Source organism: Pithys albifrons, chromosome 2 (assembly GCF_047495875.1).
Source record: "Pithys albifrons albifrons isolate INPA30051 chromosome 2, PitAlb_v1, whole genome shotgun sequence".
In the NCBI taxonomy this organism is placed as follows: Eukaryota; Metazoa; Chordata; class Aves; order Passeriformes; family Thamnophilidae; genus Pithys; species Pithys albifrons.
The window spans coordinates 62,361,481-62,375,839 of NC_092459.1; the positions used below are offsets into that span (position 1 = coordinate 62,361,481).

The 14,359-nt window shown below is 39.0% G+C and overlaps 1 protein-coding gene across 4 annotated transcripts in view; it reads right to left on the reverse strand.

Moving 5' to 3' along the window:
• Positions 1-14,359, reverse strand: part of ARID1B (AT-rich interaction domain 1B) — a 329,339-nt gene that overhangs the window by 292,536 nt on the left and 22,444 nt on the right. For all 4 annotated transcript variants that reach the window (XM_071549257.1, XM_071549256.1, XM_071549259.1 and 1 more), the window contains exon 2: positions 4,326-4,520. In XM_071549257.1, the coding sequence (XP_071405358.1) occupies positions 4,326-4,520 (195 nt within the window). The remainder of the gene's footprint in view (positions 1-4,325; positions 4,521-14,359) is intronic.

A 14,359-nucleotide genomic window follows, 5' to 3' on the forward strand; every position in this document is an offset into this window, starting at 1 on the left:
CAAGGAATTTTAATGCATGCTAAAGAAATCAATTAGGCAATAATCATCTGATTAAACAGGCACATCACACCATTCAGTTCTTCCAAACAAATTCATAAATCCAAGCCTTCAAAGTTTGCTGAAAACTTTCAAAATCTGCACATGGATATTTCAAGTGTACAGTTTTTAAGATTAGTGAAATTCACCACAGAATAAAGTATTACATGCTATTATCATGAAAAAGCAACACCATCAAACAACAGCAGGAAAAACCCCCTTGTATTCTAAGGTATTTTTATTTTTAGCAAAAATGTCTTTCAAAAGCAGCAGAAGCCTTTCCTACAGCACACAGCACCAAAGCACAGAAACACTTCCACAGGGCGATCAAGGAAAGACAGAAGAAACTGATGAGGACATTGTCACTTGCTCCACTGAGGTCCAAAAAGGGCAGGAGGAGAAAAAAAAGTTAAATGAAAAGAAAATTCTTGTCTTTATAATCAGATGTTATTACTCAGATAGTACTTCAGTCATAGTGAAATATATTGCAAAATCAAGTCTGAGGTTTGCAGGTGCCAGGTATCCCTGCATATTAAGATTTCAATTTTGCTATCAGCTCTTTGTAATTCCAAGTGATATCCACAATATTAGAAACTGAAAGTTAAACCTGGGGTATGTTTTTCTGCTTTGTTTTTATATACATTCCCTGAAGTCCTGAGTAAGGAATGTTAATAATCCTAACATGACATTCACCCCATGCAAACCAGGAGAAGGAGTACATAAGATTATGAGATAGCAGTATCAAGATTTACATGCAAGAGCAGAATTTTAAAGCCATGTTGCAACTTGTGTTTCAATCATGCTGAAGACTGACAACATAGGCACAGGCCACCTTTCTCCCAGCTTTCCCTTGCCTTGGTCATCCCCCTTCCCACTGCAGGTAGGTGGGAAAGAAACAAAATCCCAGGTTTCCTAAGGACATAAAAATCTCTAAGTAATTAATTCACCATATGTATTTATGCACATTGATAAGAGATATGCCAAGTCTGCAATCCTATAAATTAAGCATCTGACCCTTTCAGTACCACCTTCCTTTCTCATATCTCCCCTTTCATATAGGTGTCAAATCAGTCCAAATGCTTTTTACATTGATTTAACTTGCACTGAGTTAACTGGACATGCCTTTAAAATTTTACAAAATGCTGCAGCATTCTTCAAACTGCTTAGCACTCTGTTGCAGCAAGCTCTCACCCATCTTCAAATGACAAATCTAGATCTCTTTTACAAGTGTTAGACAAGAAAGTGAAAATCTCAGGTGACCATTACCTTTATCCTACGTGCCTACTTAGCTATCTCAACCCCTTTATTTTTAGTTATATTAGTGCAAAGTGATTGTCTCAATTCAAAATTTGCTCCCAGTGTATGGCTCAGTGTATTGTTTTGGGGTTCATCATTGGTAACTCATCAAAGTTCAAAACTCATCAAGTTCCAAACTCAAATCCTTGGGAGATCTGCTTTCTCTCTTCACAGCATCCTTGACAGTCACGTAAGAGAACATATACCACACCTTCCACAATCACTTCAACATTCTGAGATTTCAACACAGAATGTTAAAAAAACTTGTAGGTTTATTTGTTTGGTATCGAACATGTCCAGACTGAACAGCAGCTGCAAGAGAATGTCCCCAGCATTTTGCAGATACCACTTTTACAACCAGTTAGCAGGTTACGCTTGATGCCCATGCTGCAGATATGTAGACTGAGTGTACCTGGAACCATTTCATCTTTTTCATTCTCTTTTATCTTCCACTGCTTATGCCAGAGGCCTCCCTTCCTGTGAGAGAGCTCTTCCACCTCTGAGCTGCAGGCTGGAACACACTATTCTCTGCTGCAGTACGACACAGACCAGCTAAGTATGTCTAGGCAATTATCTTCAATTCTACCATTTCCATTAATTTTAGCTCAATCTTTAGGGTGTTGTTTTTCATCTTTATTTCTTCATTTGCAGCATCCTGCAACAGCAGAGCCTGCAAGTTAAAATCTGTCAAGTCCTGTAGTTCTAACCTCAAGCCACAACACTTGCTGACAAAGAGCCAGACTTAACATTTCAAGGTCTTCTACAAAATTCAAAAATCTTCACAGTTTAACAAAAAGCCATCTTGTTTCATCCAAGGAAACAGAACTGACACCCTCAGCTATCTTTGGGCAATAGCAAACTATAACCTAAAATAAGAGTAACATCTCCCATTGATGTTTCCCACCCTTCCTACAGTGTGGCACTTCCACCCTCATACTCCATCTACTCAGAGCTCTCTCTGCACAATACTTAAATCTGAGCACTGTATGTATTTAAGGCCCAGTATTTTTTAACCAATCAAGTATTTGTAAGTTCTCTGTGCTTTCAATAATGTGACACTGTAAAGGAGTCCAGTTTCCAGAAAGTGCTGAGATTCATCTTCTGAAACTTTTGGCAATATTATTTATTTTATATATATGATACCTAGAAGTAAGTACACGCTACACAGTCCATTTTAACAAGTGTAGCAGGCTCTCCTTATTTAATATTCATGTCACAGGAGTAAAAATCCAGCCAGGAATCAAATTGTGGTGTTCTGTGCCAAAGACAACTTACCACTCAGCTGGTAAGTTGGCAATTCAATTTACAAACCTGCATTCCTGCATTTTAATCCTTTGTAGAAAGATGGTAATATATGAGCAATATGAAAAGAACTGGATTCAGATCATTAGAGGTTCACAAACCAAACACACGAAGTTTTGGAGGCTGTCCAAAACAAAATCATGCCTAGGTGGTGATGACCGTTCAATAAAAATTCAATGTCATAATTATCCCCTCACGTTTTCCCCGGAGAGCATTAGTGCTCGGAGCGGCGCTGCTGCTCAGCCAGTGGCAGGGACGATGCGAGGAGACGGGCAGGGCTGGCAGCCAATGGCGGTGCCAGGTCACTGCCTGCTGACGGGTAATTTACAATTACCGAGCAATTAGCAAATGCAGGGAAAATTCAGCACTCATCTCCGTGCAGCACAGAATAACTCATTTTTAAATTAAAAATGTGTTTTAATAACTTCACTTTGGCTACAGCCACACAGGGAAAAATAAAGCCTCCTTTATTCAATTTCTCCTCACTTTTGCAACTGACAAAATGCCTAGCTGTCTCAATCTAGCAAGCAAATATATTGTTTGACATTTCTAAAATAAACAATCTCTTCCTTACCAGTAAACATCTATTCAACAACAAAAAAGAATAAGAATTAAGATTCTTGCTAATGGTATTATGCTATATTTGAAACTGTTATTTAATTAGTTGCCCAATTAACAACTTGTCCTGATGGATGGGTGATAACAAGAATTAGTCAGGCACCTATCTGCCAGCAAGTCCAAGATTTTCTAGTTTTCTCTATATATAACAATAAATGACATAAAAAAGTTAATCTGCAACTAGGCAGTTGCACAAAACAAATGTTCTTTTCAGTAATGATCAAGTTAACAATGTGTTGCACTCATAACACAATGTAGAGCTCTCACTGCCTACACTCACATCCCTAATTTGAAAAAAAAAAAGATAGCACAACGCTAGCTTCTTGATAATCTTGGTTTATCTCTCTCTAGAAAATTGCTGTATCTTCCTTAGTATATGGTATGCACATTGGGACTGACCTTCTTTAAAAGAGTAGGGAAAAGGTAGAAGAGGTCACCAACAACAGTGAAATCCAAGCAGATAAAAGATTCTTACCTTTCTATACCCTTGGATACAAAGAAAAAATCCTGACTTTAAAGAGCTGGCAAAGGGAAAAAATAGGAAAAGCTACAGACTCCTACGAGTAGAAAAAAGAAAACCAACCATCACAACAACAAACAGTTGATATAAATATGTAACACTTCTCTATGCATTGGACAACACTAGATGCACTGATATCAGCTCTGGGTTTTCATCTTACATTTAAATGTATCTAAGCCAGAGAAAAAGAGAATGTTAAAAAAACCCAAAAACAAACACAACCAAAAACAAAACAGCAAAGAAAATAACGAAAAAATATACAAGGCTACATAAGGTCAACTGGAAAAAAAGAAAACGCCATGGCATTTGACATACTTCTCTCTCTCCTAAAAGATACGAGCAATGAACTAAATCCTTTTCTAACTGTATGGGATTTCAGAAAACATTCACACTGAGAATATAATTTATTTATTTTTCAAACAGTCTTCCATCCTTGTTCTGCTCAAGAAATACTTATTTCTGTGGGTTTTCTCTTATACCCTCCGTACTACCACGGTATCAGACGGGAAGAGAGGAGGGAAACCAAAGTAACCCAGAAAAATCCTGCACAAACCTGTTGCTGTGGATACTGCATTCCTCCCATGGCTGCCGGGGCTCGGCCCTGCATTCCCACGGGATAGCGCTGGGGGCCGGGAGGGCCGTAGGACTGCCCGGGGTAGGGGCTGCTCTGCTGTGCCTGAGAGTGAGGGTTATTGCCCATGCCGTACAGCTGTGGTCTCTTCATCACCATCGGATCCATAGGACTGCCCTGGTGATACACACAAGCAAAGCAATATTTAAGAGAGGGAAAGGAAAAGGTTGGAATCATCAGGTTTACCACAGGCAAACTACACACGTGTTTTCTCAATGCTCTAAAAATCAAATACTGACTTGACTTACAAACTGGCAAAGCACCATAACCTGGTTCTTGTATTAATTAGATGAGGCTTCAAATGGTGATTTTGGGACTTTCACTGCATTTAAAATAAATAAATAAATAAATAAATATACATTTTGCACTCTGACTTAAGACTCTCTTACCCACAGAAAAAGCAGCAGAACTGCCCAATAAATTTCAGCTTAAAAAATAATAAAGTACACAGCTGTAAACTGATTAGCATCACTGACTTCAGTGTTAAAACAAAAATAAAGTAAAAACATAAATATATATCGAGAGACACAAATAATGGACAAGGCGTTTAACCTTGAGAAAATGTCTGTTTTCTTACATGAAAAGAAGGGAAAGAAGAAAGAAAAGAGTTTCCAAGACGCACAATGCATACAGAATGCTGTATTTCAGCGTTTTCATATTGTTATCATGTGCACTAATAAGGTTCCAGATCAAAAGGCAAGTCATAACCCACATTTTACATGAAAGTTTATTTGCCTTCTTAATAGACCTCAAAAAATCCAAACTGCAACCAGTGATGGAGGGGGAGGGGAGGCAAGGGAGGGAAGTTTTATTTTTAGACTTTTTGGCAGCACTTACCAAGCACTGTAACAGTTTCAGGACAGGTGTCAACCATTGTGTAGAATTACCCTCATGTTTTATTACTGAGGACTAACTGAACCAGAAAAAATATCATACTTCATCAAGTACAGCATTGCATTGTTAATATGAAATCCATTTTTTAATTCCTGAGTGCCAGTTATATTCATGCAAGAAAGCGGGGAGGAGGGTGGGGGAGAAGTTTTTAAAAAGCCTATCACAATCTCATCTTCATGAGAGAGACGTATCCACCCCACCTCCTCCTAAGAAAAAAAGACATATTAAAAAACATATTAATTCACCCAGCGAGCCCACCACCCCACCAGGAGCTGGATTCCTTCCTGTAGCACATTCTGTACGTGTTTCCCTGCAGCATACTGCTGGACCGGTTTAATTTTAAAACCTCCTATACAACATGGCTTCTACAAGCCCTTTCTGGCTTATATGCTGATGTAATAGTTATTCTGACAATACCTAACATTTCCCACTCCCATCCCTGATTCTTCTTGCTATTGCTCTTAGTACTCCTCCTAACTCACTATGGGGATCCTTTTTCCCCTCTACAAAATAGTCACTGTCCTCTCTGAAGTATGAAGTAGTCACTGCTTAAAGAGCTACTACTCTTTCTTCACTGCAAATAAAAAGCAAATAAAAATAAAAATCACTTGTTTTCTCCACTATTACTGATACCAATTTGCCAGGAATGTTACTCTAAACTAATGCAGTTTTCTGAAATTGGGCTCACTACACCTGAGGAGGCGGAATGATAACCTCTTTCTCTCACAGGATACATTCATTCACTTCAGAACAGCACCACCCTTTTTTGCCACCACAGCAAATTGCACAATCCCTTCTAATTTCGGGTGAGTATTACTCAGCAATATTCCTTTTATTATTTGCCTGCTCTGTAGCCAGATTAGAAGTTTCTATTTTTTGGCATTAAATGTCCCTGGGTAATTTGCTATTTATATTTCGTACTTTTCAAAATCAATCGTTCCCCAACCACTTCAGGTCACCTGACCTGTAACAACATTTTCATTTTTTATTTTTATTTTTTAGGCCACCATGCATTCTCAGCACAGTTTTATCCAAAAACAACACGAAGGCTAAGCAAATGAAACACATATTCTTTGTTACAGTGTCAACAGAGACAACTTACATTTCCTCCTATAGACCACAATACTTTATTTATGTTTATTTCTGTATTTCAATGTTCATTCTGTTCATCACTTGTCATATTCATGTTTGCTCAAATATATATTCTTGTTCAAAGCACGTCTCAAGCTTGCTTCATGAGATTCTCATGAAGGCCAACCACACTGTTCATTGCCACCATCTTCTGTTTCAGGGAATTATTTCCAGCTCTCATCTTCAAGAACAACATATACTCAAATTCAACTTTATTTGAGTGTACTATTTTCTCTTCTTCATCCAGTTCTTAAATATCATTATAAACAATGCAGAGAGCTACACAGCTAAAACAGTCTGACATTTTCCACTGTTAAGACTACTTTCAGGTGCATATAAACTTTGACAAACTTCAAGCATTTAGGCTGAAATTTTCCAGGCCATATGTATGCCTGAGGCTGAAATTCTCTGGAAAATTCAGCAGAAACAGTTCAGCTATGTCTTAGAATGAGGTCACAGAAAAATACGTGGTTTATGTTCTCATATAAAACACTTGAAAATATGCCTTGAATACAATGTTTTGAGGCAGAGAATTTTAATTTGCCAGGGTGACACTGGACATTTGTGAAGGGCAAGACATGTGTCCCTGTCAGAGAGAGCACCTCAATGGCACCAGACCAGGGGTACGGGAAGCAGAAACAGGAGTACAGGAGTGGCAGGGCAAGGCTTCATCAGAGGAGTTACAAAGAGTATGGAGGCAGCCTTGAACTTGCCACAGAAAGAGGGATAACAAAGTTAAAAAAAGTACGGGAGGCAGAAGGAAGGCAGGAAGAGTTGGAAGGGGAGGAGAGGAAACAAGGTCAGGAGGTGAAATGGATACAGGCCAGAGTTTCTGTCCCCTGGACTAGCGACCTTAAGCCCAAGAGCTTTTGTGCGCATGTAAGTTAGGAGAGTGAGCCTCACTGCCAATGCATCCTTCCTTCCCCTCTTCTCAGCAGCCTGCCATCACTGTGCTTCTCCTTGTCTTCTTCAGGTGAGCTGCTCCTCTTTCTCTCAGGTGACAGCCCTCCAATTCAGAAAGGTGAAGGGATAAAGAGCCTGAGATATTGCTGTGCCTCCAGTCAGCAGGCACTGGAGGCAATTCACACAACACTGAAATCGAGGGGGCTGGGGCCACCGGGGATGGGTAGCAATGGACCTGCAGATACCTGTAACTTATCGTGGGTACTGCAAGCAGGCATTCAGACCAAGGCATGGAGATAGTCAACATATTCCTGCAAGGCAAAACAGAACCAAAAGCCAGCTCTTCCGCAGGCTTAAGAAACATCTCTGCAGTTGTTGAGAGCTCTTGGAATGAAGTTTGCCCTTGCAACACTACACATGTCTCCTTCACAGATATAACTGTCTTTAAATACACAGTCACACTTTAGTCCCCACAGGCAGCGGATGGGCCTGCTCCAGCCATCAGTCCACAGTGAGGCAGAGAAGGGGCTGGTGTGCACTGAGAGACCAAAGGCTTCCCTTATCATATGCACAGGGAATTAGGCAGACAGTGGTCTTGCATTTAGAGGAGCTGTTGCTCAGGCAGAAATGGACTCTACCTCTGCATCTGCATCTGCCATAGCTTTTCACTAAACCAAAAAAATCTCAAAAATTTACCAATTTATTGCATCCTGGCTGGAAATCATGGGGCTTAAATTGCAGGAAATGCTGTGTATCTGCAACTGCAACTATTTCTGAATTTGATGAGAAATGTGTTCTGGAGGTGTTTCCAGAAGCTGTAGTTTTTTAAAAATGGGGACCTACAGCCCTCAAAACTTGGCCAAACTTCGTAAAACAACACCTCGGTTTCCTATGTGCAAAAATGAAAAGAAAAAAAAGAAAAACAAAAACCAAAAAAAACACCCACCAAAACCCCAACCACATAAAAAACCCCCATCACCTCTTCACCAGAGGTGATTTTAAAATTTAGTATGATCAATACCACTGAAAAATCTCTAATAAAAGAACAAATTTTATCTTCAGAACAGCTATATGCTTAACAGAGAGAAAAAAGAGATGCTCATCAAGTGCTGTGTCAATGCAACTTTTTCCAACTTTAATGCATGCACAGGTTTTAGCTTTAGCATTCTTTTAAACTTCCAGGTTTCATTTTCATTGCAAGAGTTTCTCTCATTCATGACATTTTAAAAAGTTATTTAGAAGGAGCTGTTAATTCAGACAGACACATTATAACCGTATCTGAAGGTTCCTTTAACATTTATTAAGTTCCAGTATTTTCTTTAACATCAGTTCCAACAGTTTTCAAAGACAAGTTTTCGGTGACACGATGATTATGACAAGTATCAACCTCTTTGTGCTGTAGGGATCATAAGCCAACCCTTCCAACAGCTGCTCTCTAACTTTTACCAAAAATGACAGCATTGCTCTAACTGCATCACATTCTTCTAAAACCCATCACACATGTTTGGACATGAATGGATGATGTGTGTATTTTCACACCTTCCATGCCTTTACTTTATTCTATTACATGCTGTACTGCAAAGTTTTAATTACTTATTAATTTTTATTTTAGTGTCATTGCACTCATCAATAATAATTTGTTTCCTTCCCCTTCCTTTACAGAACCATCAAATTTTTCTCTAGTGCTATTTTACTCCCAATATACACATTACCTTCTTACCAATTTATCTAGTGTTGGCTCATGCTATTTTTTACTGCCATATTCTGCCAGGCAAGCCTAAATGGATTCTGTTTTTTGCTTCTTACTCTGCACCTCCTCTTCAACTTGCTGCATTTCATTTAAACTTTGCATAGATCTGCAGTTCCTCAAAATACCTCAGTCTTGTTCTTTGCTCCAGTCCACAGTAAGGTTGTCATTTATAACCCATTTATTATAGTGCCTCTCTTTTGTCAGTATCAGGTTCATTTGCACATCTACTATGGGAGAATAGAGCATTTCATAAGAGTCCTTGCCTGTTATGTGCCCTCTGAGTGCATTAGAACACCCAGCATAAGGGTGCTGCTAATGATTTCAGTAGGGCCAAGGTTTTAATCCTGGCCTTTAGATTGCAACTCCAACTATTAAGGTGGGACATTTAAAAGCTTACATTGCCTGCAAACAGTAACTGACAACATTTTTCTGCAACTTGCTCCTTTTTTCAACATTTTGTGTAAAAGAATACATAAACACAACATTCCTACTATACGCCGAAGTGAAAAAATTAATATTCTAGACCTATTTGTAAATTCAGTATCAATACTTCTGCTCTCCTCCCATCCAAGACAATCAAATAAATCATCTCACCCTGAAGTACCTGAAGATTCAATTTTACCTTTTCTAAAGCAAGAGAAAAAAACACTCCCATTTTCTCTTGTCATTTAACCAGTGTTTTCCTGGTCATCTCATCTGCACTCAGATCTGAGGCAGTCTGTACAACAGAATAACCTGAGCAGCCATCTGCCCAAGATGTACCAACTCTTCCTTTTAAGGCATTACTGACAATATGTACGCATTGTATATCCAATATTAAGTTATTAACTAGTGTTCCACCAAAGTGTTTATTTGAAACATGTTTATGAATATGTACAACACTGATGACAGTCTCAAAATACGACTAATATTCTATTTAAAGATGCCACAAAGGACTCCACCACTGAAGCCTCAAGGCAGGAAAGAGTGAGAGACACTACTAAGGTCACAGTGGGATCCAGATGTGATGGTACTGCCCTTATACAAGGCACACAGAGCAATTCACTACAAGACAAGAGTATTCATGTGAGAGATATAACTACTTTTTAAGTGAAAGTGTGCTTTTTTGTTTGTTTAAACAAAAAAAAAAAAAAGAAAGAGGCATTGGTTTGGCTGACAACAGCAAACACTGTGATTTAAATGACTATAAGCCACAGAGCATCCCAACTAATATTCCATCATTTGTGCCTATGACAAAACAACGTGAACTCAACACTCTCAAGCAGACTTCCCCTCCAACTCCAAGAGCTACTGAATACAATAAGTCTTTGTTTATTCATTCATCTGCAGCCAAAGCTTGTCTCCATATCAAAAAAAAACCAAAACCAAAAACCCCAACAACCAAAACAAAAACAACAAAAAAATCCAAACCAAACAAAAAAAACCCCAACAACCAAAAAACCAACCAACCAAAAAAAAAATCTGCCTCTGTATAAAAACCAAAGCCTTGAAACCTCATAATCAGCTGACAATCCTTTATCAACATTCCAAGAAAGATGGGCATGGAGCTTCCAACTCTAGGGTCAGGCACCAAGTTACAAATTTATCCCTAGAGATAATCACAATATTCACTATAACACAATGACACAGCTGGCATGAGTATGGTACTGGAGAACAGATAATCCATTCCTAGATAATGCCATCATTTGTATGAACATGTAACAAGGACGCCTCAGCCAACGCTTTTACACGACAAAAGTGGGAGTATCAAAAACACAACTCTCATTATGTGTGTTTAAATAACCATTTAAGAAAGCTGAAAATAACTATTTAAAAAGTATGAATGTACAGCATTAAATTCTGACTTAGATTAATCATCAAGTCTGAGAGGTTACTGGCAAACATGCTTGCCATTTTTTGAAAAAGGATACCTACTGTCTATGTTTTACTAAAATTTTAATTTAAAAAGGTAGTTGCACAACACAACACGGAATAAGCAAAAACAAAGAGCAAAGCTCAACATTAAGCCTATGACGAAAGAAAATCCAGTGAATGCAGAGGCACACACTAACAGAGATGTAACAAAAATGGCCATTTCCCTTGTCTTAAAGGCTCTGCGTATTGTCTGATTTCAGCTGCAGGGATACATCACAAAGATTATTTCCCACTCAAAACAGAAAGTAAGTAACTAAAAAGGGGAAAGAAAAATCGAAGCTATACCCCACAAAGAATCAACTACAGCACCCCTAGAACATTTACAAATAATTTACACAAGCAACTGTTTCTGCAGGGTGGGGGAGAAGGATGTGCTGTTCTGCAGTTTTGTTCTGGGTTCTCTTTAACCTAATCCAAAAACTGGAAGGTCAGTGAGTCAGCCATTCTCTAGTTATTATTTTGCACACAGATAAATCTAAACAACTAATGAAAGAACAAATCACAACAAACACAGAAAAGAAAAGAAACCTGTTTTTAATGAAGTATACACAACCAACTTCTGCAGTTGCCACTACAAGTGCACACAAAGGTTCAGACATCAAAACGCAATTATACACATTAACACACCTGATGGTCAAAACAACCCTAGGTTTCTGACAAGTTCACAGTTTAGAACTGTGGCCCTTCAAGTTGCCTTTGTCTCTGCCAGCTATTAACATACAGCTAATAGGTTGCTCTGAACTCAGCTGAACTTGTGTCTTCTGTCCTCACCACACTTGAACACTCAGTCTTGTCCTGTAACCCACTTTCCTTATTCCAAATCTCTTCCAGGAAGTACTCAGGAATTATATTCCTGTCTTTAGATTTGCTTTCTCTAAATTGGATGCCACACACAGAGGAGACCAATTTTCTTTAGGCACACTGAAGTTTTACTGTATTCCTTAGCAAGTTTGCAGCAATTCCTAGTAGAATTCAGGGGTTCTTAAAGATCCTTTCTAGCAAACCTATCGGCACCTATACAACACGTCACTCATTCCAGCTGCTTTTCCTATGTGCTGCCAGATCATGACCACACTTTAGTTCCTTCCATCCACAGTCCAACATCTGAATTTAAAACTGTCTGCGTCAGGTGGTTTTGCACCAGTGCGACAGCTTTGGCACTGGAGCATGTGAGACACGGGCACAGCTCTCAGTCTGGCATTTCAGCTATCAGAATAGCAACCTGAAGCAGGAGAGCAAAGCAGATAGGAAGAGAAAATAGTATCTTCAATGTTCTCAGGCTAGATTTACCACTGGATGTCTCACAGTCCTAAGGCCTCCTCAGTGGCCAACACTACAGCTCAACAAGGAAGAGAAAATCCATTCATAAACACAGAAAACTGTATGTTAAAAAAAGAAAAGCCCCACCCAGAATACCAGTTACTTCTATTTTGTCTGGCAATGAGGTTCTCAGTTTCCTAGACAAGTAAATACCTTCACTTACTGTGCATGGCTGCCATCTGGAACTTGAAAAAAAAATTCCCTTACCTACTTTGTACAGCTCTTACACAAACACAGCATTAGGTGGACAGAAAAGGATGTACTAAAAATAGTGTCCATCAGCCAAGGAACAGAGCACTGCCCCGAGTGGAAGGAGGGAAGCTCTGCAGGAAGGCTCCCTGCAGAGAAGTATTGCAGGAGGAGGGGAACATGCACAAACTCCAGAATGTAAGTGATGGGGGGGGGAAGAGATGTAAATTAAACCTAATAAATACCCAAGTGAATCTGAATAGGCTTTTTCGGCTACTTTATTTACAAAAATAAAAGTACAGGTTAGATGTGCTTCATTGCTGGAGAGAACACTAGTTGAGAAAGTGACATTACGGTCACCGCGGGAGGACAGTGTACCCACAGAAAGGTATAACCAATCACATCTGGGTCACAAGCCAGAAGTACCTACAGTTCGCTGCACATTTTTTCCACTCCAGGCGTTATATATAGTTCTATATTAACACACACACACATGCAAAAAGGTATGCTGGTCATATATCCTCAGCATTTATGGCAAATTATTAATCAAGTCCCACCTGAAACAATTTGTTAAATTGATTTTAATCACTGGGCCTCTCATGTGAAGCTTTGTATAATCAGCATTTCATTTACAAAATTAATTGCCTGATTGATTCTCAAGAGGCAGTAGCTGTCATTACACTGCTGTCATAACTTTTGAGTAGGGGTGTCACAACACTGAATTCTGACAGTATGAAGAGCACTGCTATTTAAAAATTGAGGGCGGGGAGGTAGGGGGGAAACAAATACAGTGATTTCACAGAATTGCTCTTTAGCCCAATTGAATGTTAAAACCATTTCCCAGCAGTTTCAGCCTCCCCATTTTCCATTCATTGAATAATGCACTACTCAGCTATTCAGTCTCTTTTCTTAGAGGCAGGTTCATTTAATTCAATTTTATCATAGTTGCAGTTGCATAAAATGAGTTTGTTGTTGAATATACAAAAGATTTAATCACAGGCCACTTCTTAAGGTTATTTGCAGAGCAGAGTTTGACTTTCAAATACATGTAACTTTTTTCCACATCCAAAACCTTCTGGAAAACTATTTTCAATTAGGTATTTTTTGCTGCTGTTTCTAGACAAAGCAAGGCAAATCTTAACTTCACAGAACTTATCCAGGAGCTCCTTTAGAAGGCTTTTTTTCTCCTCCAGTATTTTAAGCTGCATATAAGCCTCGGAACCCTGCCAGAGTTTGCAGCAAAGCTCCTGTATTTGCTGTAGTTACTTCTATACCCCATCGCCACTATATTCTTGGAAAAGAGCCGTGCTCCAGAGAGGCAGCACAGGCCAACGGCTGGGGCACTGAGTCATAAGACAGGACTTCTATTCCTGGCTCAGCAGCTGACCTGCTATGCAAACACGAGTGCAACACTTCACCTTTCTGTGACTGGGGTTTCATTCTCATAACAGCAAGTATTGTATGCACCTTTGACATGGAAAGAGACATTAAGACCTCGGGGAGACTGATGTAAGTTATTATCAACAAGAAACAGGACTAGGAGTCAGAGAGCGTAGGCTGAGGGAGAAAAAAACCCCAAACCTCTAGAAGGTTTGAAAAAGGAGAAATTGCATCATAGGCTGCAACAAGGTAATCTAAACATTCAAAAACCTACTTTCAAAAGGAAAAAGGTGCCTGAAAACATCTTACAAAAAAAAAAAACACTTAAACTTCTGCTAGATCACTTGGAACAATATTAATGCCTTTGAAAAAAATTACCTATTTCTAAGATAAGTTCAAAAATAAGCCCCCTCAACTGCTGTAATTCAACCTTATACACTAGACTTCATCATGTACTCCTGAATGAAGCATATTT